This window comes from Zophobas morio, unplaced genomic scaffold (genome assembly GCF_036711695.1).
Source record: "Zophobas morio isolate AGI-343-1 ecotype UQ-CSIRO unplaced genomic scaffold, CSIRO_AGI_Zmor_V1 ptg000011l, whole genome shotgun sequence".
Lineage (NCBI taxonomy): Eukaryota > Metazoa > Arthropoda > Insecta > Coleoptera > Tenebrionidae > Zophobas > Zophobas morio.
Window position 1 is genome coordinate 7,478,915 of NW_026972116.1, and position 16,195 is coordinate 7,495,109.

Below are 16,195 nucleotides of genomic sequence, written 5' to 3' on the forward strand. Positions count from 1 at the left end.
CTCTATCCTATCATGTTTTACGTGGTTTAATCACAGTCGCCCTTTATTTAAAACACGGTGTAATTCAAATAAAAATAATTTGTAATTTCATTTCTCTTCGTTTTTATTTTTAAAGTCATTGGTCATGGCATGGTCAAGGCTTTTTGGGTTGGTTTACGTCTAAATTAATACAAAACCTCTTAATAGCTTCATGGTCATTTATCTAGTCTTCTGTAGTTTCTAAAACTTTTCTCCCATCAACATTCAATTTTGGCATTTCCATCTGTTCAATTAACAGTTTCATTAGTTTCATTTTGTACATTATGCGTATTTTTCATTAAAAAGTGCGAAACATGTTTTCCGATAGTTTTTTTCGTAGCAATTAGTTTTTTAATGTAGACAATCGGATGATTCAACCACTATTTTCATTTTGGCAACTTTTGAAAACTTCAAAGTTTTGGAGGAGTGTTACCCTACCATAACCTTCTCCCCCCCCCCCATTACGACGTCCCTGTAGAAAGTGTATTATACGATGCACAGTCCTTGCAATTTTTTTGTAAAATATTGTAGCGCTCTCCTTTGAATGATTTTATTCAGTTATAAGTTATTCAGTTATAACCGCTACATGTTTAAACTAATAAATTTAAAAAGTTTGCACGAAAACTAACAATCGTCACACTGAGGACTGATGAGAACACTCTGTATATGTGGGTAATTTTATTATGACTTCTAATTCCACTTCAGTGTAAGCGAGTCACAGGCGAAATTTAAAACCGTTTGTGAAATGTCAATGTTCTTTTGTGTAACAATATAAAGGATGATCAAAAAGTTTTCAGAATAGAGTTGGCTATGGAAATATTTGTCATGTCTTTGATTACTGTAAACACCTTTAATAAAGGTGACGCATTACTTTTACAGTTTAATCAAAGACATGACAAATATTTCCATTGTCAACTCTAATCTGAAAACTTTTTGATCACCGTTATATTGAAAACCTGAATGAATGGTATTTCGTCAAAACAAAACAGGTAAGTCGTCTGATCACCGGTGTATACCTATTCAGTCACATTGAATAATCCAGATATTATACATATAAAGAAAGAACACTACAACAGTACCTAGTAAAATTTTACAACTACTAGTTTGAGGGATTGTAGGACAATGCAGGGGGATAATGACGCCAATAAAAGGAGCGTGCCACCAGTGTATAGTGGGTTAGACACATCCAGAGTTGCATTGAATTTATGATTTATGGTTTTGTGGGTCCAAACTTTATGGTTAACTTTGAAATACCATTAAAATTTTATTAGGTATTGTACTGTTGTAGTGTTCTTTCCTATTTTCTGGTATACAATGAAGCTATAGAATGCAAATGCATACAACTGTTTCAATTAGAACTATTCTTATCGCCATCAGTTTGATATTAGTCGTTATTTCATAACACAGGTAAATATCTTTGTGAGTACAGATTATATACACGAATGTTTCATTTTTTTATTCAAAAAATGTAAAAAAAAATATCAACCACAGATCTCTGATTCGATTCATTTAAAAATCAGTAAAATTAATTGTCAACAAAATAAAATAAAAAAATACACTTTTTATAAAATGGACGGACTTAGCATAAACTTAATCAGATACATTATAAAAGGTTTAAAATCATAACACTTGTGGCGACAACAGCCACAACAATAGACGGATATATCGTCAATGCGCTATTACATCGGTGGTCAAGAAAGCAGAAACACCACGTCGTTTTATCATAATAATTTCTGCAAACAAATAAATTAATAAAAACGTACAACCAAAATCTTTATCACTACCTATGTATGTCAAGCTCTTTAATGCTATTATTTACATAATGCCCCAATCTCACATCTACAGCTGCTGGCCTACAACCTTCATAATGATCGGCAGGAATGTCAGTTCGGATGCCTTGCAAAGAACTCAGACAATCTCTAGTTATTACAGTCTCTCCTAAAAATACATTTGTGTAGAGCAATAATTTATTATCCTGAACTTGTAACATACCGTTTTTTTCTTCAATTATTTTAACACAAACATCATCGTCTTCCGGACACACTTTTGTCCAATGCCAAAGCCAGTTAAAAGGGGTCCCACAGCCTGGCTGATTCGAAACGCATTGGTAGCACCACAAGGCGGAAGCTGCAATTAACACATTACCACACCCATGTACTGATGGTAGTTTTTTTTATTGACTTACCGTGCATAAAAAATGTTGAGAAGAAACAAAGGATGACCAAGTTGTTCATTATGAGAGGACAGTGACAAAAGGCACAAATATATTTAAAAAAAATGTATTATTAAATTTTATAAACATAACCTTAATGCTATGACATGTAAACAACTGTGCCAAACTGCCCTGTCAACTAGCGATGGGCGTGGCGCCCCCTATACAATAGCGTCCAATAAGACTCGAATCCTCCCCACCACTGTGACTAATAAGACTGCGAATGACTGGTTTGTGTATAACCACAGCATAGATAACAATCAGTAGGGACAGCTCGTGTCGGCGCCTTTGTTCTTTCTGACCCGAATTTTAAGCCGTCATGGATGGTCGTTGCCTAAACTATTCCTAGATGTCGCCACCCAATTTAAAAAGTATCACTTCATTTAAAATTTCAAAAAAATATTACAAAAAAAAATACATATTTGTCGACTCGCATAAAGTGCAGGTAATTGGTATGGGTCGACGCAGGTAAGAATAATTAAGGAATTCATGAAACCGGAAGTCCATAGGGATTAAGCGAAAAAAGATATTTGACAAAATGTACGGCTTGGGTCATTTTTACCCACGCGCGACTGCTTATGGGTTAAGCAACGTCTCAAAATAAAACTCAAGATTGTGTAGGTCAAAAAAAAAATATATATATATACATGATGAATAAAAAAATTGTTTATTGAGTGAAGGTCTGCTTATATAATTTTTTGTTACGTGTAGTTTGTTTCTTATTACTTTTATATTAAATTTTACCACAACAACGGAATCATATATAATAAATTTTTTATATTTATTTCATAACCACCGTTGTTGTTCGTTTGCGACGACTTTTTAAACAAAAAGTGTGTTATGTTTACTATCTTTTCCAAGAATTCCAAACACGAGGGAGAGAATAAGGCAGGCGCACAACAAGGATCCTGTATGAAAATTCATCGGACGAAGATTTTACCTTTTATTGTGAAAATTACATTTTTATACTATTTGTACCACTGCCGGCTGTATTATATCCTGCCTGTTCATTTCCACAAAAATGCATTGAAAAAATTTTGCCGCAAGGGCGTGAGGGCAGCACTGGAGGGGCGCTTTTGACCTTGACAATTTTCAAACAAACTTCAAATTTGAAGGTTTATAAATAGGTTAAATCGGGTTAGGTTAAATGTTTTGAACAATTTATTAAACGGTTAAACGTTGAATCATACATCGTATCCTCTCTATGGTGCTAAATGGTTGAAAATTACAACAAAAAGGACTAGCAAAGGTGAAATTTTGCAAAAGGCACTTCTCGATTTCCCATTAACTGTTTCCCGAAAGGAATTCTACATCACCCCCTGTTCACGTTCCTCACCTTCAAAAGTTGTACAACTGTTTTCTTGTGTTCCCGACATTACTCCTCGCGTGTTGGTGACTATAAAAAGTTAGGTTATATTGGAAACAGCTTTTCCCGTTAAAGAGTGTATGAATTGGGAAATTTAACATTTTTTTTTGTAGCAAAAGGAAACATTTGAAGGTAAGGAACGTGATTAGGGGGTGGTGTAGAAGAATTGTAACCAAACAGTTTGTGCGAAATCGAGAAGTGCCTTTTGTAAAATTTCACCCTAATTAGCGCTGGAAGAATATAAAAAAACAGACAGGTATGTTTATAATTTTAATACTTTTCTTGAATGGGGTTTATGGGTCAAATTACTAAACAATGTAACATTTTCAGTTCTTGTATAACCAAAATTTGCAAAAATTGGTTTCAACACTTTAGATAACATTAAGTTTGCAACCATTACTTTGTGGTTTTTATCTTCACAAGGCAAAAAAGCTGAACTGGCAATTGGCTCCAATAACAAAGACTCCACCACAGTTCTTGGATGATGATTTACTGGTATATGTTCCAAAATATCAAATGTAATTTTTATAATTTTATTTATAAAATTTGTGAATGATCTTGTGGGATATTTTAATTTTCCTCTGTCTTGCAGATATATCAAGTCAAGCAACGGGGTAGATTTTGCGGTGGTTAGTAATGAATCTAAACAATTTTTGCATTCTAACCTTTCTTCAATTGTTCTACAAATATATCCAGATAAAAACGCAACTGATGCAGAGTTGATATCTGTGAAAATGGTATTAACGAATGTTAATTTATGAAGGTCACTAATTTCTTCAATTATACTGTCAGGTATATGTATATTTGTTTCTGTTGTAGATCTTTTAGAAGACTGAATTTGACCAATTTTACTCAGGTGATTACAGTGTGAATATACATTTGCTGATTCGGAAGTTGTTACTAAACCTGACTTAATTATTTGTTTAATAGCATAGTGTGCAGCCCTGGCATCAGTAGCGTCCTGAGAACCACCGCATAATCTGACATTGCTAAACATCGATTCAACTGCATCTGAGCTAAATGCTCGCGTCAAGACATAGAAAAAGCCACTCTCTTCAAGTAAATACTTGATACATTCTGCAGTGCTTTTGGCAGTGAATTTTACTGCTTCTGCAGTCTCTTTAGTCAATCCCGTCATTTTATTTGCCTTTGAACATAATTGAATGGAATCTATAAAAGCAGGTAAAGTTTTTAACATCCATAGAAGGCGTTCATCATTAATATCTGTATATGGAGCACTATTTTCATTTACTTGCCGGATGTGCTGAGTTTTGTCATTGACATCATGAATTTTAAAAAATGTGTGCATCATTTCCATAAACTTTAGAGTCTCTTCAACATCAACAAAACCTGGATTGTTATATTTTCCCAAATACTCTATTGCTGCTCTTACTTCTATGGAAAATACTTGCACAGCACGACGGACGTTCATCTTTTCTAAATTGGTTGGGCAAATATGCTTCCTGGTCAAAAACTTTACCGGTTTAACAATTAATTTGTGTTGCATATCATATATTTTCTTTAAAAATCGTGCAGAAATAATACCGTTACCAGAATGCATGTCATGGTCCAAAAATATGTTCCTCAAATTTTTAATAATATGACAGTAATCAAAGCTCATAAATAATGGTATTGTTGGTTCTATTGGATGTTGAATATGAGTCATTAAATTATTACTTGATGACAGAGATTTGAAAAGGGCCACATTTGACTTATGGTTATCTGTCACAATTCTTAAAACCGTAAATCCGCAATTATGTAAAAGTTTCATTACTTTTAACGTCAAATTCACAAAATCTATGTTTTTTAGAGTTCGATGGAAGAAATATCCGGCGGGTATCGTGTACTTAGTAGTCATGCCGTGAACAACGTAACATAACATTTTGTTGGCCAACGTTGGTTTTTTTCCAATTGTTTGACTACTCTCATTGGTAGTCTCTAACCCATAGAATTTGTCTTCTGTACGGCTGTAACACAGTTTTTCCTTGATGGACATGTCGTCAACAATTAAACTACAAATCCTTTCAACGGGTTGTAGCACTTCGGCTTCTGCTTTCAAGCGTGCCTCTATAAGTCCTGTAACATCTTGTCCATTTCCTATATACCGTTCTAAAGTACTTCGACTAGGTAATTTCAATATAGAAGCTTTACCATAGTTGTATCCCTTTGGGGATGAAATCCTCCAGGCAATACATGATCTTACAGTTACTTCTGACCATCTAGATTTTTGTTTGTTGTAATTTAATATTTGGTCTAATAGAAATGTGGCTTTTGGGTCGTTATTCTTAGCATCAGCTTTAATTTTTTCGAATATACGGGCTTGATTCGTTTGATTGTCAATTTTTAATTGCAGTTTTTGTAGCTGTTGATTTTTCAGTTTGTTCTGTTTGTCCAAACGGTTTACTTTCATTTTCAGTTTTTTGATTTCAAGTTTAAGTTTTGATATATCATCAAGACGAAGATCAGTATTGGAACTTAATGTTTGGGATTCATTATATAAGGACTCAGGTTCAGAAGGAATTGTTGAGTGACTTAAATCAGGATTCTACAATTTAAAAAAATATAATTAAAATTTATTAACTGCCAATAAAATATTACTGGAGGTTCTTCTGTCGATGTTGGACACGTGGATGTTGATTGGGAGGGAGGAGATAATCTTGGAGTAACAGTACTCTAAAATAAATAATTATTAGAGGAAAGTTCTAAAAAAAGTGTGAAAATAGGTAGGAACTGAAAAATAATTTTACTCCTGACTTTAAATTACGTTATTAATGTACTGTTCGCTTATATTTTCACAGTTGTAAGGATTGTAATTACAGGAATAACGGATGATGAGGGCTTCATATTTATAGGAGTAGAAGACTGGGCAAGAGCAACGAAGGATTCGTGTAGGGATGCGTAATAAGCATCATCACCCTATAAAAACTATAATTTTATTTCTGTTAAGTTTAAAATGTAAATAAATATACATGAAAAACTGTTGGAACTGCATTTTTTTGCAAGCGTTTACTACCATTTGCTGCAAACTTAAAATCTGTGGGTTTAAAGTGCAAATTGCAAATGGTTGAGTACTGACTGACGATCTGCTGCGTTGGAGCTATAATAATTAATATTTAGTATTAAAAAAATAAGTGTTCAATAACCTTTTCTTACAACAAAACTTCTCTACTTTATGTAGCCATTTTTCTCTTAAGAGGGGCTCAGAGGGAAACTGATGGAAAGACTTTGAGTACTTGGCAGGGCACTGGGGCACAATGCATTTTTTGTGGAACCGCATTTTCGTCCCAGTAAAATTAACGTAACAACTTAAACTATGTAATAATAACGAACCACTAACTGAAGTTAAACGACCAAATAGGAACAAAACAACAAAAAACAAACACTAATTAAACTATGAAATAATAACGAAACACTAAACGAGTTGAAACGACAAAATGGGAACGAAACACCACAAAACAAATAAAAAAGGAACGAAAACTGCAAATCAAAAAGAAAAACAACGAACAATAACAAATGGACTTCACAAATAACTACTTTCAGCGCACTTAAAGATTCTCAAGAGAATTTTAATTTGAATGTCAGATTTGACACCAAAAAACAGTGAGTACCATCCAACCAACATAAAATAATAAAAATTCCTAAAATGCGCCCATCCGCTAGCGCCCTCACTAAAATCGGAGGATACAGTGGAACTACAGTTATGAACAGGCCGTATCTAATGCAGCAGGTCGTGATTTGTACAATTCTACTGGTAAAGCAGTCTTAAACAAGCAAAACCGGCAAAAATATTGTAACAAAACTGCCAAATTTCAAATATTTTAGACTTCAGTTGGGCGCCCTCATTCGGTCATAAAGCGAACGACCACCAACGAAAACGGGTCACGAAAAACGGCGAGCCGTCCCTACTGATTGTTATCTATGCTGTGGTATAACTGTTGCCGGGTATGTAACCTGTGTATCTAATAAAAGTAACGTAGTGTACTGTGGGTTGCATAACATACCACGTCTTAACAAGTGTCTATTTAGTGTTTAATTATTTATAGATCATGGAGGGTGAATGAGAGGAAGAAAGAGTTTGAAAAAATGCCTGGTATCGCGCTCTCGAGCACGCCACTGAAACAACCAATTTCTCGGAGGAAAAGCCCTTTGTTGTTGTGACCCCAATCGCAAGCCCGCTACCCCGGCACTTTTTCAAATTATCTTTCCTCCTCTCATTCTACCTCCACGCTATGTAGCTACCTATTTTAAATCAAACGGCACCGTCTTTGAACTTCTGTCCGTCCGCTGCCGATGTAGTACGGAAAGGGTCATAAATGGCTTTCTTTTGCCGGCAAATCTTTTAACATGGGTACAATGGTGCGTGCTCCCTCCTGTCATTCTACATTCATGGTACATAATATATAGAGAGAAAAACTTCCAACAGGTGATCGAAGTGACTTTATAAGACGGTTAATGATCTTGCATATTCTACCAAACGCTCTAAGGAACGCTCCCTTGGAAGAGAGCTGCAAATCTCTGCGGATCAGTTTGTTGGTCTGCGACTGGCTGGAGCATACGAATCGTGGTTAATTTTTTGTTCAACTCGTTGAAGACTTCATCTTGTGCAGGGTCTCATTCCCAAGGGATGTCCATCTTAGTTGGCTTAGTAGTTTCGAAATGGCAGGGAACTGGTCAATAATCCTTCTGGACCAGGAGTAGGTTTGCAACGTCTGCACTTGCTTCAGGTTTGTCGGTGGCTAATTCCAAGTGATTACTGGAATTTTTACGTCAGCGAAGAGTAATCCCTTCTAGTAAATTTGGTGTCCCAAATACTGAATTTCCGTACACCCAGTGAGATATTTCTAACGATTGGCGAAAAGCGTAAAATGTAACTGTTGAAATGTTCGTCGTAGGCGTCCTGTGTTTATTTTTGGACATAATAATACCTATAATGAGGTCGACCAGATATGGTAGTAGTGGTGTGTCTGGAACCCCAGGTTTTAAATTTGTTCATTGATTATTAAAATGAAGCAGAAGTGCCATTCGTAGACTGTCTTGTTACTACTTTCGAGCACGACTTGTAGGTCTAACGTGCTGAGGCACCCTACTGTTCCGACGGAATGCAAATATAATACAAGTGTAGTTAAGCAGAGAAAAATGTTGTGTCTCGGTGGGATTCGAACCCCACGCCTCTCGCTCTCCGGGCAAGCATCCTAACCACTAGACCACGAGACCATCTTTCTCTGCTTACCGACGTGTTATTGTGCCGCCACACAAGTTTAAACAAGACGGAACGAGGCGATGATGAGAGAGAATAATAAATGGCGACAAACATAAACATTAAGCTAGATTGAAAGAAGCGAATTTAGGAGAACAGAGAGTAGGCGCAAGATTTAGGGAAAGTGCTATTACCTAACCGTTGGTATTGTAGTAACTCGATTCAAATTTAAATGGCCCACAAAGAAATTAAGAACAACGCAGCGAAATTGCATTTAAATAATTTGAATTTAAATAATAGGTTAAGAAGTCTCCTAAAATTTAGGCAAACAACCACACATACAGGTTTTGGAGGACGCGGGAATTATTAATTTAGGGGATGTTATGCTTTAGGATTGGTTAGGGTTAGGTTGTCACTACGGTAGAGAAGAAAGCGGCCTGAGTAGAAGGGAGACGCGAAATCGTCCATTATCGCACAAACCACCTAATGTTTGTGCATTATCGTTTCGCCTTAGAAGCCATCAAGATGTGTTTTTTTAGTGTTCTTGTGCTAGTCTATGTTACGATTGTTCTGGTATGTTTTTTTTGTTGCTTATACTTTGCGGGCTGGTCGCGTACTTGCTTAAGAAGGGCCGCCATCATCCCCGAGAATTATAAATATGAAAGCTCCAGGAAGCCCTGAGCGGAAACACGGACGAACGCTTGGTGACCACGTGGTTTGAACTTTTTCAAAAGGTTTTCGTTTAAATCGTTAATTTTAAGTTCAATTTCTAATAGTAGGACCTTTAGGAAATGCGGTTTCCTTAGGGCATATTTATTTTAGATTTTAATGTCGATAGTTTGTGGATGGTTATTCTCGAGATATTATTTGCATAACGTAACTTGCTCATTGAAACATAAAGTAAATATAAATGCAATTTGAGCATATGAAAGTTTGAACGAAAACACATGCCAGCCACATTAGTAGAATTAATAATATCGTGAACTGTAGGATGGGGAATTTTCTTTGCGCCTTTTATCGGGATATCATCACACCGGGAACTAGATTTTGGAGATTTTATATTTCGAGAGACACCGAAATCGCCGATTCGGAGATCACCCGCATTTGGTATTACACTCTCGCGACGAGGGAACCTCATTAAAACGCTAAGCTTGGACCGTCCGACTGCTTTTCTGCTTATTTTTCATATGCATGTTTATTTATCTAAAAAAATTTGTCTAAAGAGTTTAGACAGTACTTCCCTCGCTGTCGGAAACGTGACGACTGCATGCCTGTTATGTTTTTTTGGAGTAGATTTCAAAACATTTGGTTCTGTAGTTCCAGATTAAATCAATAAAATACATTTACACACTCATTAATTTTTTTGGGTCACCCTGTATATGCAAATCCAAAAAATATGACTAGAATGATAAATCACAAGAAGAAACTCATCATATCTTGTACATTTTAGGTAGGATTTATTCAGCAAAATTTTGGGGTGGCGTCATCAATTTTTTAGGGGGGACGAGCAAATACATTTGATCAAAAATTTACCATGCTTATGATAAATTTAAAACATCTCCAAGATTTCAAAGCACTCGGATGTAATATCGTTGAATCAGATGCGGTGTCATGTATTATTGGGGGCATCGATGACGTAGTCACTAAGTCAGGGGCGACAACAGGTAACCAACAAACACCGGAGTCGCTGTTTCAGTACTTGTCGACGATAAACGGCTTGCCTGCGTCACAACGACCGTCGACATTAAAGAGTTACTCGAACCCCCACAAAAGACCAAAGATATCCGTCCCGACTAGTCATTGATCAGCGGAAAATTCGGTAGTCAATTGCTACAATTGTGGGAAAAGCGCGCATTACCCTAAACATTGTTGGAACCGAAAGGTACAGGAAACGACAGACGTAGAACGATGCATATACTGTCGCAAAACGGGTCATTTGGAGTCCCGATGCTTTCAAAAGAAGAGGTACGACAACCAAAAATCGAAACCTGTCGCATGACTATCCAACGCAAAAACCGATCCTCAAGACTCAAAATTTTATAAACAAATTTTAGTAGACGGCAAACCCGCAATGGCGTATATTGATATGGTTAGCTCGTCCACTTTAATTAAACTCGCTGAAGAGCAGCTACGTTTGGGATTAGAACCAAACAAAGAGGATTCTGTGACACTCCGCGGGTGCGGTGACGACATCACTATGACGATCGGATCCGTTAATCAGGTGGAACAACAAACAAAAATGTATGTTGTACCTATTGTACCTATCTGATTATGTGCAACAAAAGTACCGCTACTTACTGACGGGCAGAAATTTCAGCAGAAATCCGGAAAAAGGGAAGAATACGGAAAGGCTGATTGGGTATTCAGTGCATCCACCACATTTTGACTAAACCTCCAGAAGGCGACGAAGAGAAAGAAGTATACAAGAACTATACACTAAGACACGGGCAAATATATCGCATAACCGCGAGTGGAATCCAGTGGGTCGTTCCGAGGGGCATGCGACACCATATGGTTCGGGCCATCCACGATGATTAGACACTATATCGAATATCGTAACATTGTTGGTCTCCCAGACTGAGGAAGTACGTTGAGCAATACATTTCATGTTGTATACCATGCATATATACAACAAGCGTATGTCAGGGAAGAAAGAAGGTTTTCTACATCCAATTAAAAAAAGCGCGGAACAGCTAAACACCTTCCACATCGACCATCTCGGTTTCCAAAGTCCCGAAGAGGAAATCTGTATATACTTCCCGGAATCGATGCGCTTACCAAATTTGTATTCCTACGTGTAGTGAAGTCGACAAAAAATAAACTTGTCGTAGAGTACTTTAAAGACATATTCGCCACGTACGGAACACCTAAGGTAATCATTTCGGATCAAAGTACCGCATTTACATCGGGTCAGTAACGCAGATTTTGTTACCAAAATCAAATCTGACACGTGAAAAACGTCGTTGCGACGCCACGCCTAAATGAACAGGTTGAACGACTCAGCCGAACGATTTTAGCGTCATTACTCAACTGTTGTTAAGGTATTCGCCCCAACGCAATATAGACATGACCCTCCGCGATGAAGCTTCACAAATATCGGCGATATTGACCGATCTTGTTACATCCAGACAAGAGGCTGCACCAAAGATTGCGCAAAACCAGGAACATCAAAAACGTAATTTCGACAAACGACGGAAGAAGGCCAGAAAATACAAGGCAGGTGACCTGCTGGTACTAATTGCGACGAACATAAGAACGACCAGTCGTGAAGTCGGTCCTGCCAAACGACCGGTATGTGGTGCAGCATATGGAAAAACCACACCAGACCAAAAAGAAGGCCGCCTACGACAGAGTCATAGCTGTCGATCGGATGAGACCCCGATGCCCTCCTGGAAACGTTTTCGATGCCACCGATAGCGAGGTGGCGAGGACGGGGTGATTTTATCCGATAGCGATCAACATTCAAATTAAACTCCCTGACGGAAATTTGAGGCGAGTTGTTCGCAGGATGGCCGAGTTGTAAGATAGGTTTGTACTTAACATGTATTTCTCTAATTTTTTCTATATTTGGGGATCGATGGCTGACATCCCCTATTTGCGTTTCTGCAGGTTACGTAATTGTTGATAAAGATTACCAAGAGCCAATGCGCTTTCTTTGCATTAACGGAAATTTTGAAGTTGAAAGTTGTCAGTTGCGTTAACGCAAATGGTCAGCTTGAAATTGTTGAGTGGATTAACTGGTTGCAAATACGGACGTATGGCGGCAAATTTAAAATTATGTCAGTCAACAAGCGAACAAAATTTTAAACATCAGAGTGCCTCCTCGCAAATGCCTATGGCTCCAAAAGTTGAGGGGACACCTGGGTCGTTATAAGAGTGTGGCGATCGAAATATATCAATTTCATTCTACAGCACAGCAAAATTACCCATAAATGGCGTTGTAGCACGGGCGGAGTTTGGGGCTCCTGGTTGTAGCTGTTTGTAGCTACCACGACGGTGATTCTACTCTATCGCCAAGCACATGCCGCCCAGCACCTCTCTATCTAACGAAGAAACGTGCCGCTCTAACAGGATGTTACGGTCGCAAACTCGTGGTTGGAAAAACCGGCTATTGGGACAAACCGCAAGCGTCACGTCATCCCGACCGCTCCCCGGACTTCTATTCAAGATCTAAGTCTTTTGTGCAGATGGCGCGATAAATCCCGCCAGCTCGACAAAGAAACCGCGCACTCCGCTTCCGCCACGTGTTTCTGTGTTATTTACCCTAATTCCATTTGAATGTTCAATTTCTATGACTCTGATATTAAACTACAACCGCTTTTCCTTTCAAAAAGAGCAATAAACAACATTTAAATTCGCCATACACTGGTCTGGTCAAAAAAGACCAGATGTGAAGTAAAACTTGTGCAGACAAAAAAGTTACGTGAGGTTAGGAAGTTAGGAACTGCAGAGCATGAAAATTTACGTTGAATTTAAATTATGCAACAAAGAAAATTACTGAAGCTAAAGTTGTGAGATAGAGAAAAATTGCACTACAACCGCACAAGTATTAAAGTTTGAAAAAGAGCAATAAACAACATTTTCATTCGCCATACATTCTCGTGGAATTTGAAACAGCAAAGAATTCTTGTCTGAGATTAAAACTGGACGTCAGACAATTTATATGATGGAAACATTAATCAACAAAATATTTACATGGTGGAAATAACTAGCAAAGCTTTATAAAAACAAAAAAAAAGATCTGGTGTGAAGTAAAACTTGTGCAGACAAAAAAATTACGTGAGGTTAAGAAGTTAGGAACTGTAGAGCATGAAAATTTATGTTCAATTTAAATTATGCAACAAAGAAAATTACTGAGGCTAAGGTTGTGAGATAGAGAAAAATTGCAAAGCTAAAATTACATGAGTTTAATATTTGTCACACTTTATCATCGATTCAAACAAAGAGTTTACATGATGTTAAATTATGCCATGACCCAAGTGACTGGTTACTTAAAACAATTAGCTTTGAGAGTTTATATCGTGGACTGTCCCCAGCTTATCCCAAACAAACTGTCGTGCCCAAATAGTTTTGACCGCGGCCGAGCTTTTGGACACTAACAAAATTATTTATTTGGGTGTAGGCCCATTTCCTTGGAAATGGAAGAGCTAAACTGCATGTAGGGGAAGAGGTAATAATTAAACATTTCTAACATTTTTATACATATATTGAAAGAAAGAATTTTAAGTATATCAAAAGAATAATCGAGTAGATGTGTAAATAATAAACGGAAAATTAAAACATAAAATAAATTTACACACATAACACGAAAAACAACATGCAAAACTATCTTCTAAAGCACTACGCAATTATATTCCACTAATAGAACTCTTAAAATCTATGAACATAACCCACGATTTTACTTAAACTTAATCCTAGAAAAATCAGCATGCAAAACTAAAAATTAATTCGGTAAATCCTTAATTAAGTGCGATACCTTCTAAACAATATTAATATTACGAGCGTGATAAACAAACTTAAACAAAGACCGCTAACTACGAAATCGAGTAATTACTTATTAATTATTAATAAATTGCGATTGGGCATTTATATGTTAATTAAATCATTAAAACAACTAAAATAATAATAAAACCAATAATTCAGTGGATTCGGAGAAATCTCCACTGATAATAAGAACAACTAAAATTAACGAATTAAAATCATGCACTTAAATCTACGACAACTTATGAATATAAACATGTAAAAAAAGATAAATGAGTTTTTACATTCATTGATTAGCTAAATACGCCGAGCGCAACATTTGTTCACGAGAAAAATTGATGGTTACAGGACAGTTAAATACATGTAAAAATAAACAGTCATAGTTTATAAATGCAGCTAAACATTGGAAAATTAGTATCATAAATACGCTAAAATACAGTGAGACGATTAAAATCAAATATAATGCGAGGTTTCCAAATACTATAGTAAAATAATCAGAGAACGGAGTCATATTTAAACGGCAAAAATTCAATATAAAATAATCGACAACAAGAAAATTAAATTAAAAAGGTTTCAATTCGAGAACTTCCCAAAAACGCACATAAAATATTCATGTCGCAAGCAAAAGAGTTCAATCGGCAAATTAAGGAAACATTGGAATAATTATTATAAAAGCGAACGGTAATTTATCGAAAAATCCTCCCCAACAATCAAGAACCGACGCAAGCCCAAACGTGCCACCTGCAAACGGGAACATATGGAAGCACTAAAGATTACTTTCTGTGCCGGCGCTAACTGTTCACACCCAACGTAACGAAGAAAACGCATAAATTAAACGCTACACATGTACGATTCGAACTCGAGAACACATGACGAAAAAACGGAAAGCAAGATAAATCAAGAATGACTAAAAGGTAGACTTACACAGCTGCAGCATCGAGAATTTTTCTATCTTCCTCTCGGACTCAGCAAATTCTTCTAAGTTCGGATTTCTTCAAAATTCAGCAAAAATAATAAAAAATTCTCGACGAACAAATCGGCAGCGTCTTCGACAGCAACTGGAAACTTCTACTGAAACCGTTTTCGGCGCTACTGCTTATATAGGGATTTTTACTCATTATTCTTGTCTCCCGCGACTTTAGTGGACTATATTTCTTCATGATTAGTGTATTACTCGGTACGGGATTTTAGGTTTTATTTCGTTGTTTTATAGGGTTTAGCTTTTAATTATGGTTCCGCGGCTGACGTTTTTTATTGGTTAGTGTGTCGTACATCTTCGGGTTTTTTCAACTTGCGTCATGCTTTTCATATCGTCATCGCTACATGTGGTTACTTGTTGTAGCTATTTTTAAACAGGGCGTTTTTTCTGAGGTTGTTTATGCATCTGGGTTTCGTTTGCAGCTGTTTTAGTTTGGGTAGAATGTTAGATGAAAGTAATTGCGATTGGCGATGTTTATGGCGTATTATTCTGTACAAGTTATTTGCAATGTCTGGCAAGCGCAATGTTATTCGCAATTTGCGAATACGCGAATTTTGTTCCTGTTGGGGATTGATGTTTGATTTTGTTTATCTATTTGAATGGTACTATATGCCGATTAGGACATGCGTGTTAATTAATTAAAATTTGCAAATTTTCGAGTTATGTTTTGGGGGTTTGTTATTAGTCTTTTTAGTTATAATTTTCTCGTGAACGAATTTAGTGACGGCTCGTCACAAAACACATGATAAATAAACACAAACTGTATCCCTCGTCGCGAGAATTACGTCTCGGTGGTGTAATTTCCCACGTCGCGAGAAACACGTCTCGTTGATGTCCGGATGATGGTTGCCAAAGGGGAAAAATTTAATCCCCCCCGTCCCTCAGTGCACAATATTATGAATTCTACCGCACTTTCCACGGTCCTTTTCCAAGAGTGGGACA

General features: G+C 36.8%; 1 protein-coding gene, 2 long non-coding RNA genes and 1 other non-coding gene across 7 annotated transcripts; 1 reads left to right on the forward strand and 3 right to left on the reverse strand.

Moving 5' to 3' along the window:
- Positions 1–1,459: 1,459 nt before the first annotated feature.
- LOC135127437 (uncharacterized) lies at positions 1,460–2,378 on the reverse strand. Its single transcript, XM_064053878.1, has 4 exons — positions 2,204–2,378; positions 2,011–2,145; positions 1,803–1,956; positions 1,460–1,751 (listed from the first exon to the last, which is right to left on the reverse strand). The coding sequence occupies exons 1-4, from the start codon at positions 2,250–2,252 to the stop codon at positions 1,622–1,624; spliced, it is 468 nt and encodes a 155-aa protein (XP_063909948.1). The 5' UTR covers positions 2,253–2,378; the 3' UTR covers positions 1,460–1,621.
- An 873-nt stretch (positions 2,379–3,251) lies between these two features.
- On the forward strand, positions 3,252–6,578 carry LOC135126773 (uncharacterized). Of its 4 annotated transcripts, none has more exons than XR_010280130.1 (6): positions 3,252–3,852; positions 3,927–4,114; positions 4,189–4,359; positions 4,416–4,452; positions 4,527–4,778; positions 6,416–6,578. It is a non-coding gene; the product is annotated as an uncharacterized LOC135126773 (long non-coding RNA). The 4 variants fall into 4 exon arrangements; XR_010280127.1 differs by having other exon boundaries at positions 3,276–3,852; positions 4,527–6,319; XR_010280129.1 differs by having other exon boundaries at positions 3,276–3,852; positions 3,927–4,091; positions 4,527–6,319.
- On the reverse strand, positions 6,511–6,835 carry LOC135126774 (uncharacterized). Its single transcript, XR_010280131.1, has 2 exons — positions 6,750–6,835; positions 6,511–6,693 (listed from the first exon to the last, which is right to left on the reverse strand). It is a non-coding gene; the product is annotated as an uncharacterized LOC135126774 (long non-coding RNA).
- A 1,901-nt stretch (positions 6,836–8,736) lies between these two features.
- On the reverse strand, positions 8,737–8,810 carry Trnas-gga (transfer RNA serine (anticodon GGA)). The gene has a single exon. It is a non-coding gene; the product is annotated as a tRNA-Ser (tRNA).
- Positions 8,811–16,195: the final 7,385 nt, after the last annotated feature.

Coding starts and splice junctions, on each gene's coding strand:
- LOC135127437 (XM_064053878.1), bottom strand. CDS start 2,252: ATGAACAACTTGGTCATCCTTTGTTTCTTCTCAACATTTTTTATGCAC. Junction 1,957..2,010: donor AATAATTGAAGAAAAAAACG/GTATGTTACAAG, acceptor ATGTATTTTTAG/GAGAGACTGTAATAACTAGA. Junction 1,752..1,802: donor AAAGAGCTTGACATACATAG/GTAGTGATAAAG, acceptor ATTTGTTTGCAG/AAATTATTATGATAAAACGA.